Below are 13,525 nucleotides of genomic sequence, written 5' to 3'. Positions count from 1 at the left end.
GGGAAAGGGTTGGGGTCTTAAAGGCAGTGCTGAATGTGGATGTGAGCAGCTGAATGGGACATATAACAAAACAGATTACATAAACTGAAAATCCAGGCCCACAAAACAGCAACACAAGCTTTGGACGGTAACCTATAAACAAAAAGAGGCATCAAAGATATTAAAAGTTGCTGGTGGGGGCACCTGCATGGCTCAGTCGATTGAGCATCCAACTCTTGATTTCAGCTCAGGTCATGATCCCAGAGTCGTGGGATTGAGCCCTGTGTCGGGCTCCACACTGAGCATGGATCCTGCTTAAGATTCTCTCTTTCCCTCTCCCTCTACCCACCTCCCACTGGTTCTCGTTCTGTCTCATTCATAAATAAATAGATAGATAGATAGATAGATAGATAGATAGATAGATAGATACGAGTTGCTATTGGGAGGGAGCGGGGAGGTGTGGAAAGGATGCAGGGAGCGCAGGGAGGGAGACAGGAGTGGGGGCAGGGCCTTGAGGGGAGGGCAGCAAAGTTTCCTGAAGGGGGAGGAGGCCTGGTTAACTCAGGTGGCCTCAAACAGGGAAAGGGAGCAGAGGGGCCCAAAAGAATATGCAGGAGTATACAGGTGACTTTTATTACCTTCTGCCTGGATTTCCATACCTTCTATATTTTACCACAATTAAAAAAAAAAAATTAATAAAACTGCTACCTAAATACGAGCAAGCCTACTAAGTGGCTCTCACGGATTGGGAGAGGGGTCTGCACCTAGGACCATGGAGACTCAGTGACCACCAGGGGGCGGGTTTTCCTTTCTTAGGACTGAAAATGGAATGTGTCAATGTGTTTCCTTGAGGTTTTTTGGGTTTTTTTTAACTTTATTTATTTTGAGAGAGAGAGAAAGAGACAGAGAAAGTGCATGAGTGGGGAGGAGCAGAGAGAGAGAAGGAGACAGAGAACCCCAAGCAGGCTCCACTCGGTCAGTGCAGAGCCCAACATGGGACTCAATCTCACGAACTGTGAGATCAAGACCTGAGCCGAGATCAAGAATCAACACTCAACTGACTGAGCCACCCAGGCACCCCTTAAGTTTGTTTTTGATGTTGGGAGCTGTTGTTTTCCTTTTTCCTTTACACACACACACACACACACACACACACACACACACACACACACACTCACACACACACGCACGCACAGTCCAAGGAGACCAACCAATGGGCCTGGGAGGAGGAACCAGGGAAGGATTCTCAACAGGGCTGGTGGGCTGGTCTCTGACCCCATTGGCCCTCCTGCTCCAGGCCTGCAGGGGCCTGAGCAGGTCTCTCTGCCCCAAAGCCCTCCAAAGCTCAGCAAACCTCTGCTTGTGCCCTTGCTGGGGACCCAGGGCCTGGCACAGAACAGGAGGAGGGGTCAGTGGAGACAGGATGGATGGACAATCAGTCAGGAAGACGGATGAGTGGACGAAGGGGAGCCCAGCCGGCGGGGAGGGCCCACCCACCACGACCAGCCCTGGCTCTGAGATATCACATCCTCGGCAAGGCTGCCAGGGAGGGCTGGGTGGCTTGCATCTTTGGGGAAAAACCACCGACCCGAATGTGAGCCCTGGCTCTGCCCTCTCAGCTAGAACAAGGAGGAACCATTCCTCCCTTTGTGGGTTGGTTTTTGGGGACTGGACACCAGGTCCCAGACCTTCATCTGCCACAGAGTAGGCTCCGCTGGCCGTGCCCTGGGCTCCCCGGCTAGAGCAGCACCCAGGTGGAGCCCACAAGGTGAGCAGCCCCAGCCTGGCCACCTGCCCACCGACCCTACCAGCACCTACTTGGCATAGGCCTTCTCCACCAGGGCGCACCAGAACTCGCTGCGGGAGTTGGAGTGGCAGTAGATGAGCTGGTTGTTGACCGTGGGCAGTCGATCATCAATGACCACGTCCACCCACTCCCCAAAGCGCCAGAAGTGAAAGTGGAAGATGCCCGCGTAGGCGCTGGGTTTCTCAGGGTCCCACTCCTGCTCCTTCCAGTCTGGGATGACCTGGATGGGGAGGAGGACAGGACAGGAACGCAGTGACGGTCATATCTGGCTTCCTGAGGAAATGGGGGTCCATGCCTCGAGGGAGTCAAAATAGAAAGGAATACTGGGTTCAGGTCTCATCTCTGCCACGAACCAGCGTGGGACTTGGGAGAACCCTTCTCCTCTCTGGGCCTCAGCTTCCCTTTTCTACAGTGGTTGGAGGCTGTCACTCTGGGCTTCCCCTTCCCTTCCTCGGGGCTCCCTGTGCACCCTCCAGCACTCAGAAATCTATTACACCAATTCCGGTTCCTATCTGGTGAAGGGTGCCGCCACCGCCCCGTCCAGCACCGGCCAGAAGCAGGCGGCCACATCGGCCTCCTCCCGTTCCCTCTTTCCAGCCGGTGAGGCCACTCGGAGCTCCTACATTCCGCTAAACTCCTTCTCCTCTCTGTCCCCAGCACCACGCTGGCCCAGACCCCGTCTCCTCGTCCCAGAACACTATAACCTGTGGCATCAACAACCAGCTGTGCCCTCACCCTACACAGCAGCACAGTAATCTTTCTGATCGCGTCGCCTTTCTAGGAGGTGAGCTCCAAACCCTTAATGTGCGCTGCCCCACCCCCAGCTCCAAGGCTGGCTTTTCTAACCCCTTACCCACCCCCACCCCTGTTTTCTCCTGCTCCAGGCTCTTCCTCTGCTCGGAAACTTCGCACCTGCTCTTCCTTCTCTTCTTCACCCAGCTGATCTCGCTTGCCCTTTAGGGTCCACCTCCTCTTCCAGGAAGCTCTCCTTGACTCTTCAGACTATAGGCCAGGACCCCTGTCGGTCCATTTCATGGCCCCTGGCACTTCTTCTCAGAGACCATTACCACAATTATAATTAAACAACTGTGTGACACTGTGTTCAATTCTGTTACTCGCACTGAAATGTTAGCTCTCTAAAAGCATGGGATGCATCAGGTTTTGTCACTGGTACATGCCCAGCACATACATGGTCCAGGACCTGGCCCAGACATAATACTTAAGACATACGTGTCAACCAAGTGAAAAAGTTCATAGGCATTGAGTGGGTCTCTGACAATAGTATTTATGGAACATCTCGGACATGCCAGGTGCCGTGCCCAGGACTGCCATGGCTTATCCCAGTTTAATCTGCAGGATAACCCTGTGCAGAGATTACTATCATCCATCCCTCCTTTACAGCTAAGAAAACTAAAGCTCAGAGAGGGCAAGTAACTTGGCCAGGGTCACACAGCTAGAAAACACACATTCTCTGGAGTCAGGCAGACTGTGTTGGAAGCCAGGGTTCAGACCTGTGACCCGTGGACCGCTCTGCACTGGGTCTGTGCTGACACCGAGGACCCGGACACATCAGACATGGTCCCTGCCCTCAGGAGGCTCTTAGTCTGGTGGGAGAGGCAAATGCTGAGGCTGACAGGGGGAGCATGGGGGAGCATGGACAGAAGGGAAAGGTGGGCCCGACCCTGCAGGGCCAGAAGCCGCTTCCCAGCAGGTGTCTTGACAGCTGGCTGTGGGCATCCCCCAAGCAGACGCGGCACATCTGGGCAGCGGGAGGTGGGCACAGGAGGGAAAGCCTGTCACCCTCAAGCCAGGCTGACTTGTCGGCCCTTCCCAGCCTGGGACCAAGTGGGGCTGAACCCATTGCGACCAGAGGCAGCCCCTTCTGGAAGAAAACCACCCTCAGGCATGGGGGTGGGCACCCAGGCATCCAGGCTGAGGAGCCAGAGATGCCGCAGACGGCCGTAAATCCCAAGGCCCAGACCAGATTCTTCTGCCAAAAGCCACTCCCCAACCCCCACGCTCATTAAGAAGGCTTTTGTTTATAAACCTCTTACCATCAACAAGGATGTTGGCGAAGACAAATGGTCCCTTGCCAGACACTGGAGACCAAGAAAATGAAAATGCCAACCACAGTGAGAGGCGCACTGCCATCCACGGAGCCCGGCCCGGTGCCAGGCACACCTTTCTCTCTGTTGCCCCTGACCTTTATCGCTACCTTTTGAGGCAATACTATGGGAAGTTGCTGGCACAATGTTGCCCGTGGGCACTGGTGAGGGAGGCAGGACTCACACTCAGGGTTTCAGGGCCCTCTACAGTGTCTGCAACCCAGAAAAGGCTCTATCCTGGCTGCTCCATTTTCAGTCAATTCTGTGTCCTTTCTGAAACCTCCCAGGCCAGCCTCTGCCCCAGCCCCCCGGCGCTCTCTCCCACTTTGCGCCCAGGACAGTAAGCTGTATCAGAAATGGGGCACCTGCAGGATGGGTTATCATCCCCACTGCACAGACGGGAAGGCTGAGGAATGAGGAGCTGCCCGAGGGCACAGAGGTATAGGGAATCTGAAGCTGAGCACACCGGCCTGGCCAGTGCACCCTCCTCCGCTCCTCCCTGCTCTGAAAGCTCTGGACTGTGTGGGGCCCGGGGAGGGAGGAAGAGGAGCCCTCACAGGGCGCTGGGAAGTACTTCTGGGGATGCAGGGGGATCATTAGCCAAACCCAGGGCTTGGCTCTGGGTCCTCTGGGGCTCGGGAAGCAGCTAATGAGGCTCTAAGGCCTGCAGATCCTGAGTTAGGGATCCCTGTGGGCCTCAATTTCCCCTCCTACGTCATGGCCAGTGGGCCCAGCATGGCCAGCTTCTTACCCCCACAACCCCTCTGCTGCCAGCAGGGTACTGAGTGAGAGGGAGGAGACTGTCCAGGAAGGTGTGCTCTCACGGGCACACAAACCCTCGCACACCACATCCAGTCATCCCAGGAATCGAGGAAGCAAGCAAAACCCTGGGGCCACATCAAAGGATTCAGGAACCAACCTAAAGAGGCTCCCACTGGCCAAAGAGGGGCCAATCTCAGCTTCGGTAAGGATGATTACTGCAACGGATGAAAACACATCAAATACGTTCCAATCTATGAGACCACAGCGATACTTACAAATAATTAGTCACTATTGGAGAACAGCTGGGAAATAGACTCATTTTTTTTTTTTAACAACTGGAAAATTAAGGGCAAGAATCAGGATTTATCCCGCCTTTTCTATACAGACTGTACCACAGGGTAACCAACAGAGGAAGGGAGGTGTATATCTGGAGGTGAGTTGCAGCTACGAAATGAGGACGAAATTAGAATATTAGACTCCTACTATTTTACCACCGACAAATAATGGATTTAGCAATGGTCGTTGGTGGCTTCTCCTATCACAAAAAACAGAGACAACTAGATATCTCGGGCCCTGGGAGAGAAGCACACAATGTCTCCTATGAAGCAGTCATGCCAAAAAACTTGGACCTGACCCCTATCGAGCCCCTAGGGGTCAGTCCTAGCTTGCGGGAAATGTATGGCACAGAGAACACGTTAAACACTGCCACAAAAACAAAGGCAGCAAAATCTAGATAGCTGGAAACCCGACAGGCCAGGTGGCTTCAGCAAAGAAATCTCAAGGAAAACAATAAAAGATGAAGGGAAACAAACCACTGGAGTCACGGACCTTCGTTTGGATCTGATTCCAGCAAAGCTTAAAACATATACACGTTTATGGCAGAAATTGGAAACCAAAACACTTACTGGGTATTTGATGCTATGAAGGAAGTATCGTAAAATGATTTGAGTTGTGTTAGAGGATTATGGTTACAGAGCTTTGTTTTGTTTGTTTTTGTTTTTGAGGACTCCTGATCATTCAGAGATGCATCCAGAAATATTTACAGATGAAATGGGAAGCTGCCTGGAGGGCGTGGGAGGGAATAAGAGGAAACAAGACCGACTGCCAGCTGACAATTGTTGAGGCCGAGGGATGGGTACGAGGGAGCACATGAAGACATCTCTCGCCTCCCAAGTGAAATGCCCCATCTCCACGGCCACCAGCTCCTCAGCCTGGCATCCACAGCCCTGGGGCTCCGCTGACTCTCAGGCTCGTGCTGAACACTTGCCTCCCTCGGGCCCCATGGAAATCTACACACACGCTGCTTCAGGCCACCTCGGCTCTGCTCACGTGGCTCCTGCTGCCAGTACTGTCCCAATCCTTGTCCCTCAGGGGATAGCTCAGCAGCAGCTTGCAGGGGTCTCCAGGCCCGGTGCTCCCACAGGCTCTTTCCCTGATCCTGGGAAGGGAGCTTCTGGAGGGCAAAGCTGAGCTCCATGCACACCCAGATCCCCCCCACCCACCCAGCACCCCACCCAGCATAGGGCCTGGCCCAGCTCCACAGCCGGCCAAGTCTTTCCGGAAGGAAAGTCTCCAAGTGCCAGCCACAGCACAGCCCTGACCGGCTGGTGACCTTGTACCCACTAAGGACACACTGCCAATCACGGTGCACAGCAAAGACTTAGGTTCCGACTAGGCCACCGCTCTGAGCCTCAGTGTAGGCATCTGCCTACCCTACTCCAGGGCTGATGTGAAAAACAAAATGGGGGCGCCTGGGTGGCTCAGTTGGTTAAGGGTCCGACTTCAGCTTGGGTCATGATCTCACGGTTCAGGAGTTCGAGCTCCGTGTCGGGCTCTGTGCTGACAGCTCAGAGCCTGGAGCCTGCTTCCGATTCTGTGTCTCCCTCTCTCTCTGCCCCTCCCCCGCTCACGCTCTGTCTCTCTCGAAAATAAACACACATTAAAAAAATTAAAAACAAAAAGAAAGAAAAGCAAACCAAAATGGACAGTGGCCTCAGAGGTGCTGCCTTAACCGTGGAGGGCTGTGCACATGTGAGGAGTCATCCCCGCTGGGGTATGCGGGACAAGCACGTGCACTCACACAACAATCTGCAAACCTTGGGACTGGCACGGACCTCAGGTACCTGGTCAAGCCTCCCAAGAGGGGAAACATCAGCAGCAGCCCCCTGTGCAGATGGGAAAAGAGAGGCCTGAGGGGTCAGGGCACTTACTTGGGCTGACCCAGCAGCAAGGAAAGGACTGTGTGGGATTTGTAGGCCCCCTGGCACCACTACAAAATCAGCCCAGAAACCTCAGGCGACGGGTGTGCCACAGCACCCCATGATGCCCTGGTGCCTGGAGCACTCCAGGCTCAAATCCTCCTGGGACTGAGCCATGGGACACGCAGATGTGAGTGTGCAAGTGCATGACGGTCAGTGTATGGGGGTGCACACAGCATGCATGTGTGTGAGCACCAGTGTGTGTGTGTGTGTGTGTGTGTGTGAGAGAGAGAGAGAGAGAGAGAGAGAGAGAGAGAATGTCGATGTCAGTGTGGGGGGGGGGGCACAGGGAAGGAGCTTTTCACAGATTTCTGCCTGTGAACCCAGTGGGCTAAATGAGAGCATTTCTGTAAAAGGCCAGCAGGGCTGCAGGCTGTCAGGCTACAGTGGGGCTTCCTGTGTTACCCGAGTCAGGTGAGGGGAGTCCCCAAACCAGAAGGTTCCTGGTTCCTCAGTTCGCAGCTTCTGATTCCAAGAGTCTCAAATTCCCGAGTTTCAGATGCCATGACTGGACGAGGCCAGGAAGTTTGCCCCCCTCCCCCCCACACCGTTGGGAGAGCAGAGCCGTGTCGTTCGCCAGCCGGAAAGCAGAAGGTGATGCACCTGCAGGGGCCCAGGGTTTCCTGTTCACAGGGCACAGCCAGACGCTCAGCTGCCCTCAGAGACCTGCGTGGGACCCCAGCCTTGAGGCAGCCCCCCACCCCCACCCCTGCTGGGCTCCCTGCTACATTGTGAGGGCTAAAGATCCCCTCAGCTGTGCCCATCCTGAGCCTGGTGACAGCGTCGGAGAAGAATCCACACCCTCCTGTCCACTCTCCAACCAGAGCCAGGCCTGGCCCCTGCCCTCCCTCCCCACACTGTCTGCTCCCAGAAGCACTGGGCTGCTGTGTTACATCAGGCAACTCCCTTCACCTCTCTGAACTCTGTGCTCCTCCTCTGTACACAGGTTGTCCTGACACTCCTCTCAGAATAACTGAAAAGTGAGACCATGTGTCTACAGTGACTGGGAGAGTAACAATGAGCAAACGGAGAGAGGGCGTCGTGTACCAGCTCATGAGGGGCTCTGAGTGCTTTACTAACTCATTTAAGCTTCATACGGGCCCTACAAGGAGGCACCGTCATTAACTCCTGCCAACAGACGAGGAAACAGGCTCAGAGAGGCTGCCCAGGGTCACAGGTGGTCAGTGGCAGGCCCCTCGCCACTGCACACACTGCCTGGCGGGGGCGGGGGGGTGGCGAAGGTCAGGAAACGGCAAGTGTCTTGACTCTGTGTTCTTGTGGGTTCCATGGAAAATGGGTCCTCATTTCCCGTCCACTGCACTCCTCCTGACCCAGTCTTGTCTCTGCCGGGGAGAATAGGGGTGGAAGGACTGGGTTCCGTTGCCCCCGCCCCTTCCAGAGGCATCTTTGGGAGTGGATGGAGGCTGTGGCTGGAAGGGCAGGGCTTGGGGAAGAGAAACAAGGTGGCCACAGCTGACCCGGGGAGGGCTCTAGGGTGCAGGGTGGGGATGTGAGACCTGGCTGCGGGGAGCATTTCAAAGTGAAGGTCATTCCCCAGCAAAACCCCAAGTGTGGCCCCTGAAGCAGGACCTGACCGTGGTCACTGGGAAGAAGCTGGCCTTGCCAGGGCCTGGGCCCTCAGGAGGGGTGGGGGCACCGTCCCCGCCCCTTCCAGGGGGCCACAAAGTCTGGTGCACACATGTACCCCTCCTTTGGCCCCTCCATACCTTCTGTGATTTTGGGCAAGTGACCTCATCCTCTGGGCCTCTTTGTCTCTGCCCCAAAACGAGTGAGCTCCAGACAGATGACAAGGGGACAGAGTCCTAATGAAGGGTCAAGTGGGGCACTAAGGTGGTGTCTTATCTGGTCATCAGGGCAGGGGCTGCCCGATGGACTTGTATTAAATGGATGACAGAGGCTCAGCGAAACCCAAGCCTAGGTCTCACCCCCCCCCCCCCGCCACTCCCTGTCCCATCCGCCCCCTGCCCAGCCACCCTACAAGGGAGGGAGATTGTGCGTGGCTTGGTGCATCCCCACCCATCCCCTTTGGGCCCCACCTGCTGAGGACCAGATGCTGCCTCCCTGGGGCCCCAGCATGGCTCTCTCCACGTCCCATACAGAAGCTGGTCTGGGGGCCTCTGGAGAAAAAACTCTCAGGGGTGTTGGTACCTGGTTGGGTGTCGGGAGATCTGTTTCCAAACTCCATCCTGATGTCTGACCTTGGCCCAGTCACTTGACTGCTCTAGGTCTCATCTCTGAAAGCCGCAAGGCGGGTATGGAAATGTGGGAGAAGGCCCCGGAGGGGCGCTCAGGGCTAGGAAGGGACTGAAGAGGGCTGTCAGAGCTCCTGAAGCGGTGGGGGTGGCTCGCGGTGAGAGACTGCACACCGCGAGGCAGGGGAGTAGAGGCTTTATTGGGGACACGCAGCGCATGGGGTGGATACGGTAGGGCAGAGTGGGGGTACAGGTAGTCTGCACCATGAGGGTCCCCAGAGCAGCAAAAAGGCAAAGGGCAGCGCCATCTCCAGGGGTCTGGACGCCCCTAGTTGTCAGCAGAGAAGGCAGGCAGGCATTGCTGGGACTTCAGGCCCCAGAGCTGAAAGTCAGAAACGACCACAGCCAATTCCCACCTAAAGAATCCCAAGGGACGCGTGGGTGGCTCAGTCATGAAGCGTCCGATTTCGGCTCAGGTCACGATCTCACGGTTCACGGGCTCTAGCCCTGCGTCGGGCTCTGTGCTGACAGTGCAGAGCCTGCTTGGGATTCTCTCTCTCCCTCTCTCTCTGCCCCTCCCACACTTGTGTACTCTTTCCCTCTCAAAATAAATAAAACTTAAGAAAAAAAAAAAAAAAGAATCCCAACTCCAATACCTGCTCCTCTTTGCACATTTCCAGAGTGGGGGCTCGCCCTCCCAGCAGCCCCAGCCACTGGGATGGCTCTCAACCTTTATCTCTCAGGGTGTCTGTTCACAGGGTCCTGCAGCCCTCGATGGCTCTGCTTCGTGAGGAAAATGGGCCTGTTTCTGACAAGAACAAACCAGGGCTGGCCTGGAGACAGGGTGTTGGGGTCACTTCCTGAGGTGCCAGCCAGGCCTGCCCCTCCCTCAAAGAAGGCTCACTGGGCCTGTGCCTTCCCTGCCTGGGAACCTGGAAGAAACCTGACATCCCAGAAAAGAATCTACTGTCTCCTGCTCCAGAGCTCCCAGCTATCTAGCTTCCCCAGGCAGAGGGAGACCCCTTCACTATACTGTTCCCCACTTCATTGTATGAACCTCACAGGCTCTCAGCTCAGGGGGTCCCCCTCCCCAAGGCCATCTTGGCCAAGCCCCTGCTAAGGGCCACCCGCAAACCAGCTGGGCAGCTACATAATAGATCATCTAAAATCAGACTTGCACACAGAGCAGGTACAGACTCTAGAATATAGCCTTATGAATACAGCGTGCTCTCTCTCAATATATATGCACAAGTACAGATAGAGACATCCCTCTGTAACATGTTATATGTCCTCTCCCTGTCACTTCTCCCTCCTGAAGTCGTTCTCCAAAGAGCAAGAGTTGGCAAGCCTAGCTGCTAGTCTGCCAGTCACTCCCCACTGCCCAAATCAAGCCCCGCAGCAACCCTGCCTGAAGTCCCGAGGCCCCTGGGGCGTCATGGGACCACACCAGGCCCGGGCCAGGAGTAAGTGCCTTCCTGGGTCCTCAGGCTGAGTATTCACCTCTGGACTTCTGTCGCCAGGAGGGTACCAAATGCCCCTGTGTGGATTCCCCAAGGAGGCCGCTCTGTCGTCGGTCTCCCCATCTCCCATCTCCAGAGGAAGTCCGATGGCAGGGAACTTGGATTTCTCTTTCTGCGTGTCTATGTCTGCCTCTCTCGGTCTCTTTGAGTCTCTGTCCGGACAGCGAAGCAGAGAGAAAATAAATGCGCTCGGCCCCCTCCGTCTGCCCACACAAGGTCAACCAGGCTTCATGGTCTACAGCAGAAGCAGCAGCCACCGGTCCAGCTTCTAGACTACAAGTCCTTTGCGTCTTCCTCCCGTGAGCAGGAGCGCCAGCACCATGGAGAGGAGAGGAGGAAGGACACAGGCTCAGGGGGTCCCGGGCGAGCTGAGTACAGGCCAGCAGCTAGAAGAACGTCCTCAAACACACACCTCGGGGCAGGGGGCACGGGCAGGGCTGGCACGGGGAGGGGGCAGCAGCGAGCAGCTGCCGTCAGAGCTGGTTAAAGACCACGGAGGCCTTGAGGTTGGCGGGTTCCAGGCCCTCGCTGAAGGCGATGAGGAAGTACATGACCTTGCGGATCTTGGCCAGGTCCGACAGGCGCTCCCCGAACTCCAGGGCATCGGCCTCATTCCAATCCATGGTGTCCGAGTCCTCCTTGTGCCAGAAGATGGCAGCAGGGTCCAGCAGCTGGCGTGTCATGAGGTTGGTGAGGTCGGGCGTCCAGTTCTGGGAAGTACCCGTGATAGTAACCTTGCCCGGCTTGTCCAGCACAACGTCCCAGCGCTCAAACTGCAGCCTCTGCTGCTGGATGAAGTCAAGGCGGTACACAGACTCGGCCGGCTGCAGCAGCTTCTCGCCATCCTGGCGCTTCTCCCCGCGCTGCTTCAGGCTCTCCACGCGCAGCCGCATCTGCCTGGTCAGGTTGTGGTCCAGGACCAGGGGCATGTTGAGCTGCAGTGGCTTGGGCCCGTCCTCCGCCATGCCCAGCTGCTGCTGTTCCTCCGCCGTCTGGGAGCCCGGTGTGCCGGGGCCTCGCTGCCAGGGCGAGAGGCCACCAAAGACGCCCCACCTACCCCTCCGCCCTCCCCCGTCCCCTCCCCTCTTGGCCACTGGCCCTTCCCGGCCCTGCCCAACCCTCAAAATGGGGGTGGGAGTCCCCAAACGCCTCCTCTCTACACCTCGAAGAGGCCGTAACACAGGCACTGCAGGCAGGCGGGAGGCGGCCGGGCTCCTCGGGGACCAGACTGCTGATGTCACTTGCTGTGGTAACCGCCCCGACTACCTGACTCCCAGGGAAGGGCTGGGAGCGCTCATTTGTGAAGGAGGGAGGGTGCGTGGGGCAGAAAGAAGGGGCAGGAGGTGGGGAGCAGCCGCTCACTGTAAGGAGAGAGGCTTTACTGGGGACACCCTGGCAGGAGGGTAGGGGGGAGCAAGGAAGGAGAGGCCTACTGATTTGAGATGTAAAGTCACCCTAGACAAACCCTGTAGCCACTCTGACCCAGAGTCACCCTCACCACTCCACACTCAACCCCCAAGGCCTTCGATCCCACTCCCAGGGTCCCTGAGAACCCTCCCCCCAGCCCCACTACCAGGACTGGCCTGGCCACCACCATCTCTGACCTAAACCCTTGTTCCCAAACTTCAGAGGTCATCAGAATCAGCTGCAGGACTGAAACACGATTGCTGGGCTCCAGCCCCAGCGCCTCTGACTTAACTGGGCGGACAAGGCCTAGGAATCTGCACTTCGACCAGCCTCCCGGGTGATGCTGATGTGGCCGGTCCAGGGACGGTGCCTGGAGAATCACTGACCCACGTGATTCCTGCCTGCCGGCCCTGCCTCCACGCTGCGCCCCACGGCAGCCCCACGCCCAGGTCTCCTCCCACTAGAATCCCACCACTTATTCCACCTATATCAAGCCTCAGTCTCCCCCGGGGGACTTGAGGCCGAGGAAGAATCTGACAAACGTCCTTATCTCCAGTGCCCGAGGTGGAATCAGTTCAGCTATTACGTTCCGGTCAATGGAAGAAGTGGAATACGTGAGTGCATCTGGGAGCGGGGTAGGGGGGAGGGGAAGGTGCCATGACATGCCACACGCAGAAAAGAGGACAGAGGCACAGGCCAAAGTGTTAAGAGCTGAAAACGATCAGAAGGGTCTAGTGGACCACAAGCACAGACCACTGCTAGATGGAGGCTAAATCAGCCAGTGGGATCTTGGGCTACATGAACAAGAGTGTCACCAAGGTCACCAAGGGAGACAGAGCATCTGGTCCTGTTAAGATAACACCTCGAGCCCTGAGGTCAGCTCTGGGGGTCGCTGGTGGCAATTCCCCGAGGGTATTCGAGAGAATGCAAGAAGTCAAACTGCCTGACCCTCACAGAACCTTTCTAGCTGCAGGGAGCAACACGGCTGAGGAATTACTGTTAAATTAAGCCAGCACCCAGAACAGAGCATGCCACACAGGAGGTCCTGGGAAAATGCTTGTTGAATGAATAATGAATAAATAACACTGATAAGAGAACTGATGTGTTAGGGGCCAAGGTCGACCAGAGGAAGACATCTGCGTAGATGGGAGAGAACAGAGACATGACTGAAGCCAAAAATGAGGTTTGGGGGCAGGTGTGTGTCAAAGTGCAGGATGAGGGAGATGCCTGGAAGGTGAGGGCGGCTGAGGGTGAAGGCTGATGGGGATACAGACAGGATCTGAGGCTGGGATGGTGAGGGCGGGGTGCCAGCCGCACGGGCAGAGGAATCCCTGGGACACAGCAGTATTTGGGGTGGAAAAGGCTGGGGAATTGGTGGTGCCGAGCCCTCGGTGCCTGGGTGGCAGCTGGGTCGCTGTGGAGCGTAGGGAGCAAATGGCATAAGCCTGGAGGGGTTTACGAGTGGAGGGTGCAG

General features: G+C 56.4%; 2 protein-coding genes across 4 annotated transcripts in view; both read right to left on the bottom strand.

Moving 5' to 3' along the window:
- Positions 1-13,525, bottom strand: part of CAPN5 (calpain 5) — a 51,906-nt gene that overhangs the window by 11,513 nt on the left and 26,868 nt on the right. For all 3 annotated transcript variants that reach the window (XM_086678378.1, XM_086678379.1, XM_086678380.1), the window contains one exon: positions 1,798-2,006. In XM_086678378.1, coding sequence (XP_086534504.1) covers positions 1,798-2,006 — 209 coding nt within the window. The remainder of the gene's footprint in view (positions 1-1,797; positions 2,007-13,525) is intronic.
- On the bottom strand, positions 9,305-11,686 carry OMP (olfactory marker protein). Its single transcript, XM_086678381.1, has one exon. The coding sequence runs from the start codon at positions 11,607-11,609 to the stop codon at positions 11,118-11,120; it is 492 nt and encodes a 163-aa protein (XP_086534507.1). The 5' UTR covers positions 11,610-11,686; the 3' UTR covers positions 9,305-11,117.

This window comes from Puma concolor, chromosome D1 (assembly GCF_028749965.1).
Source record: "Puma concolor isolate L17-30 chromosome D1, mPumCon1.1.hap2, whole genome shotgun sequence".
NCBI lineage: Eukaryota > Metazoa > Chordata > Mammalia > Carnivora > Felidae > Puma > Puma concolor.
The sequence above is the reverse complement of the archived record's forward strand: the minus strand, read 5'-3'. Positions and strand labels throughout refer to the sequence as shown.

Coding starts and splice junctions, on each gene's coding strand:
- OMP (XM_086678381.1), bottom strand. CDS start 11,609: ATGGCGGAGGACGGGCCCAAGCCACTGCAGCTCAACATGCCCCTGGTC.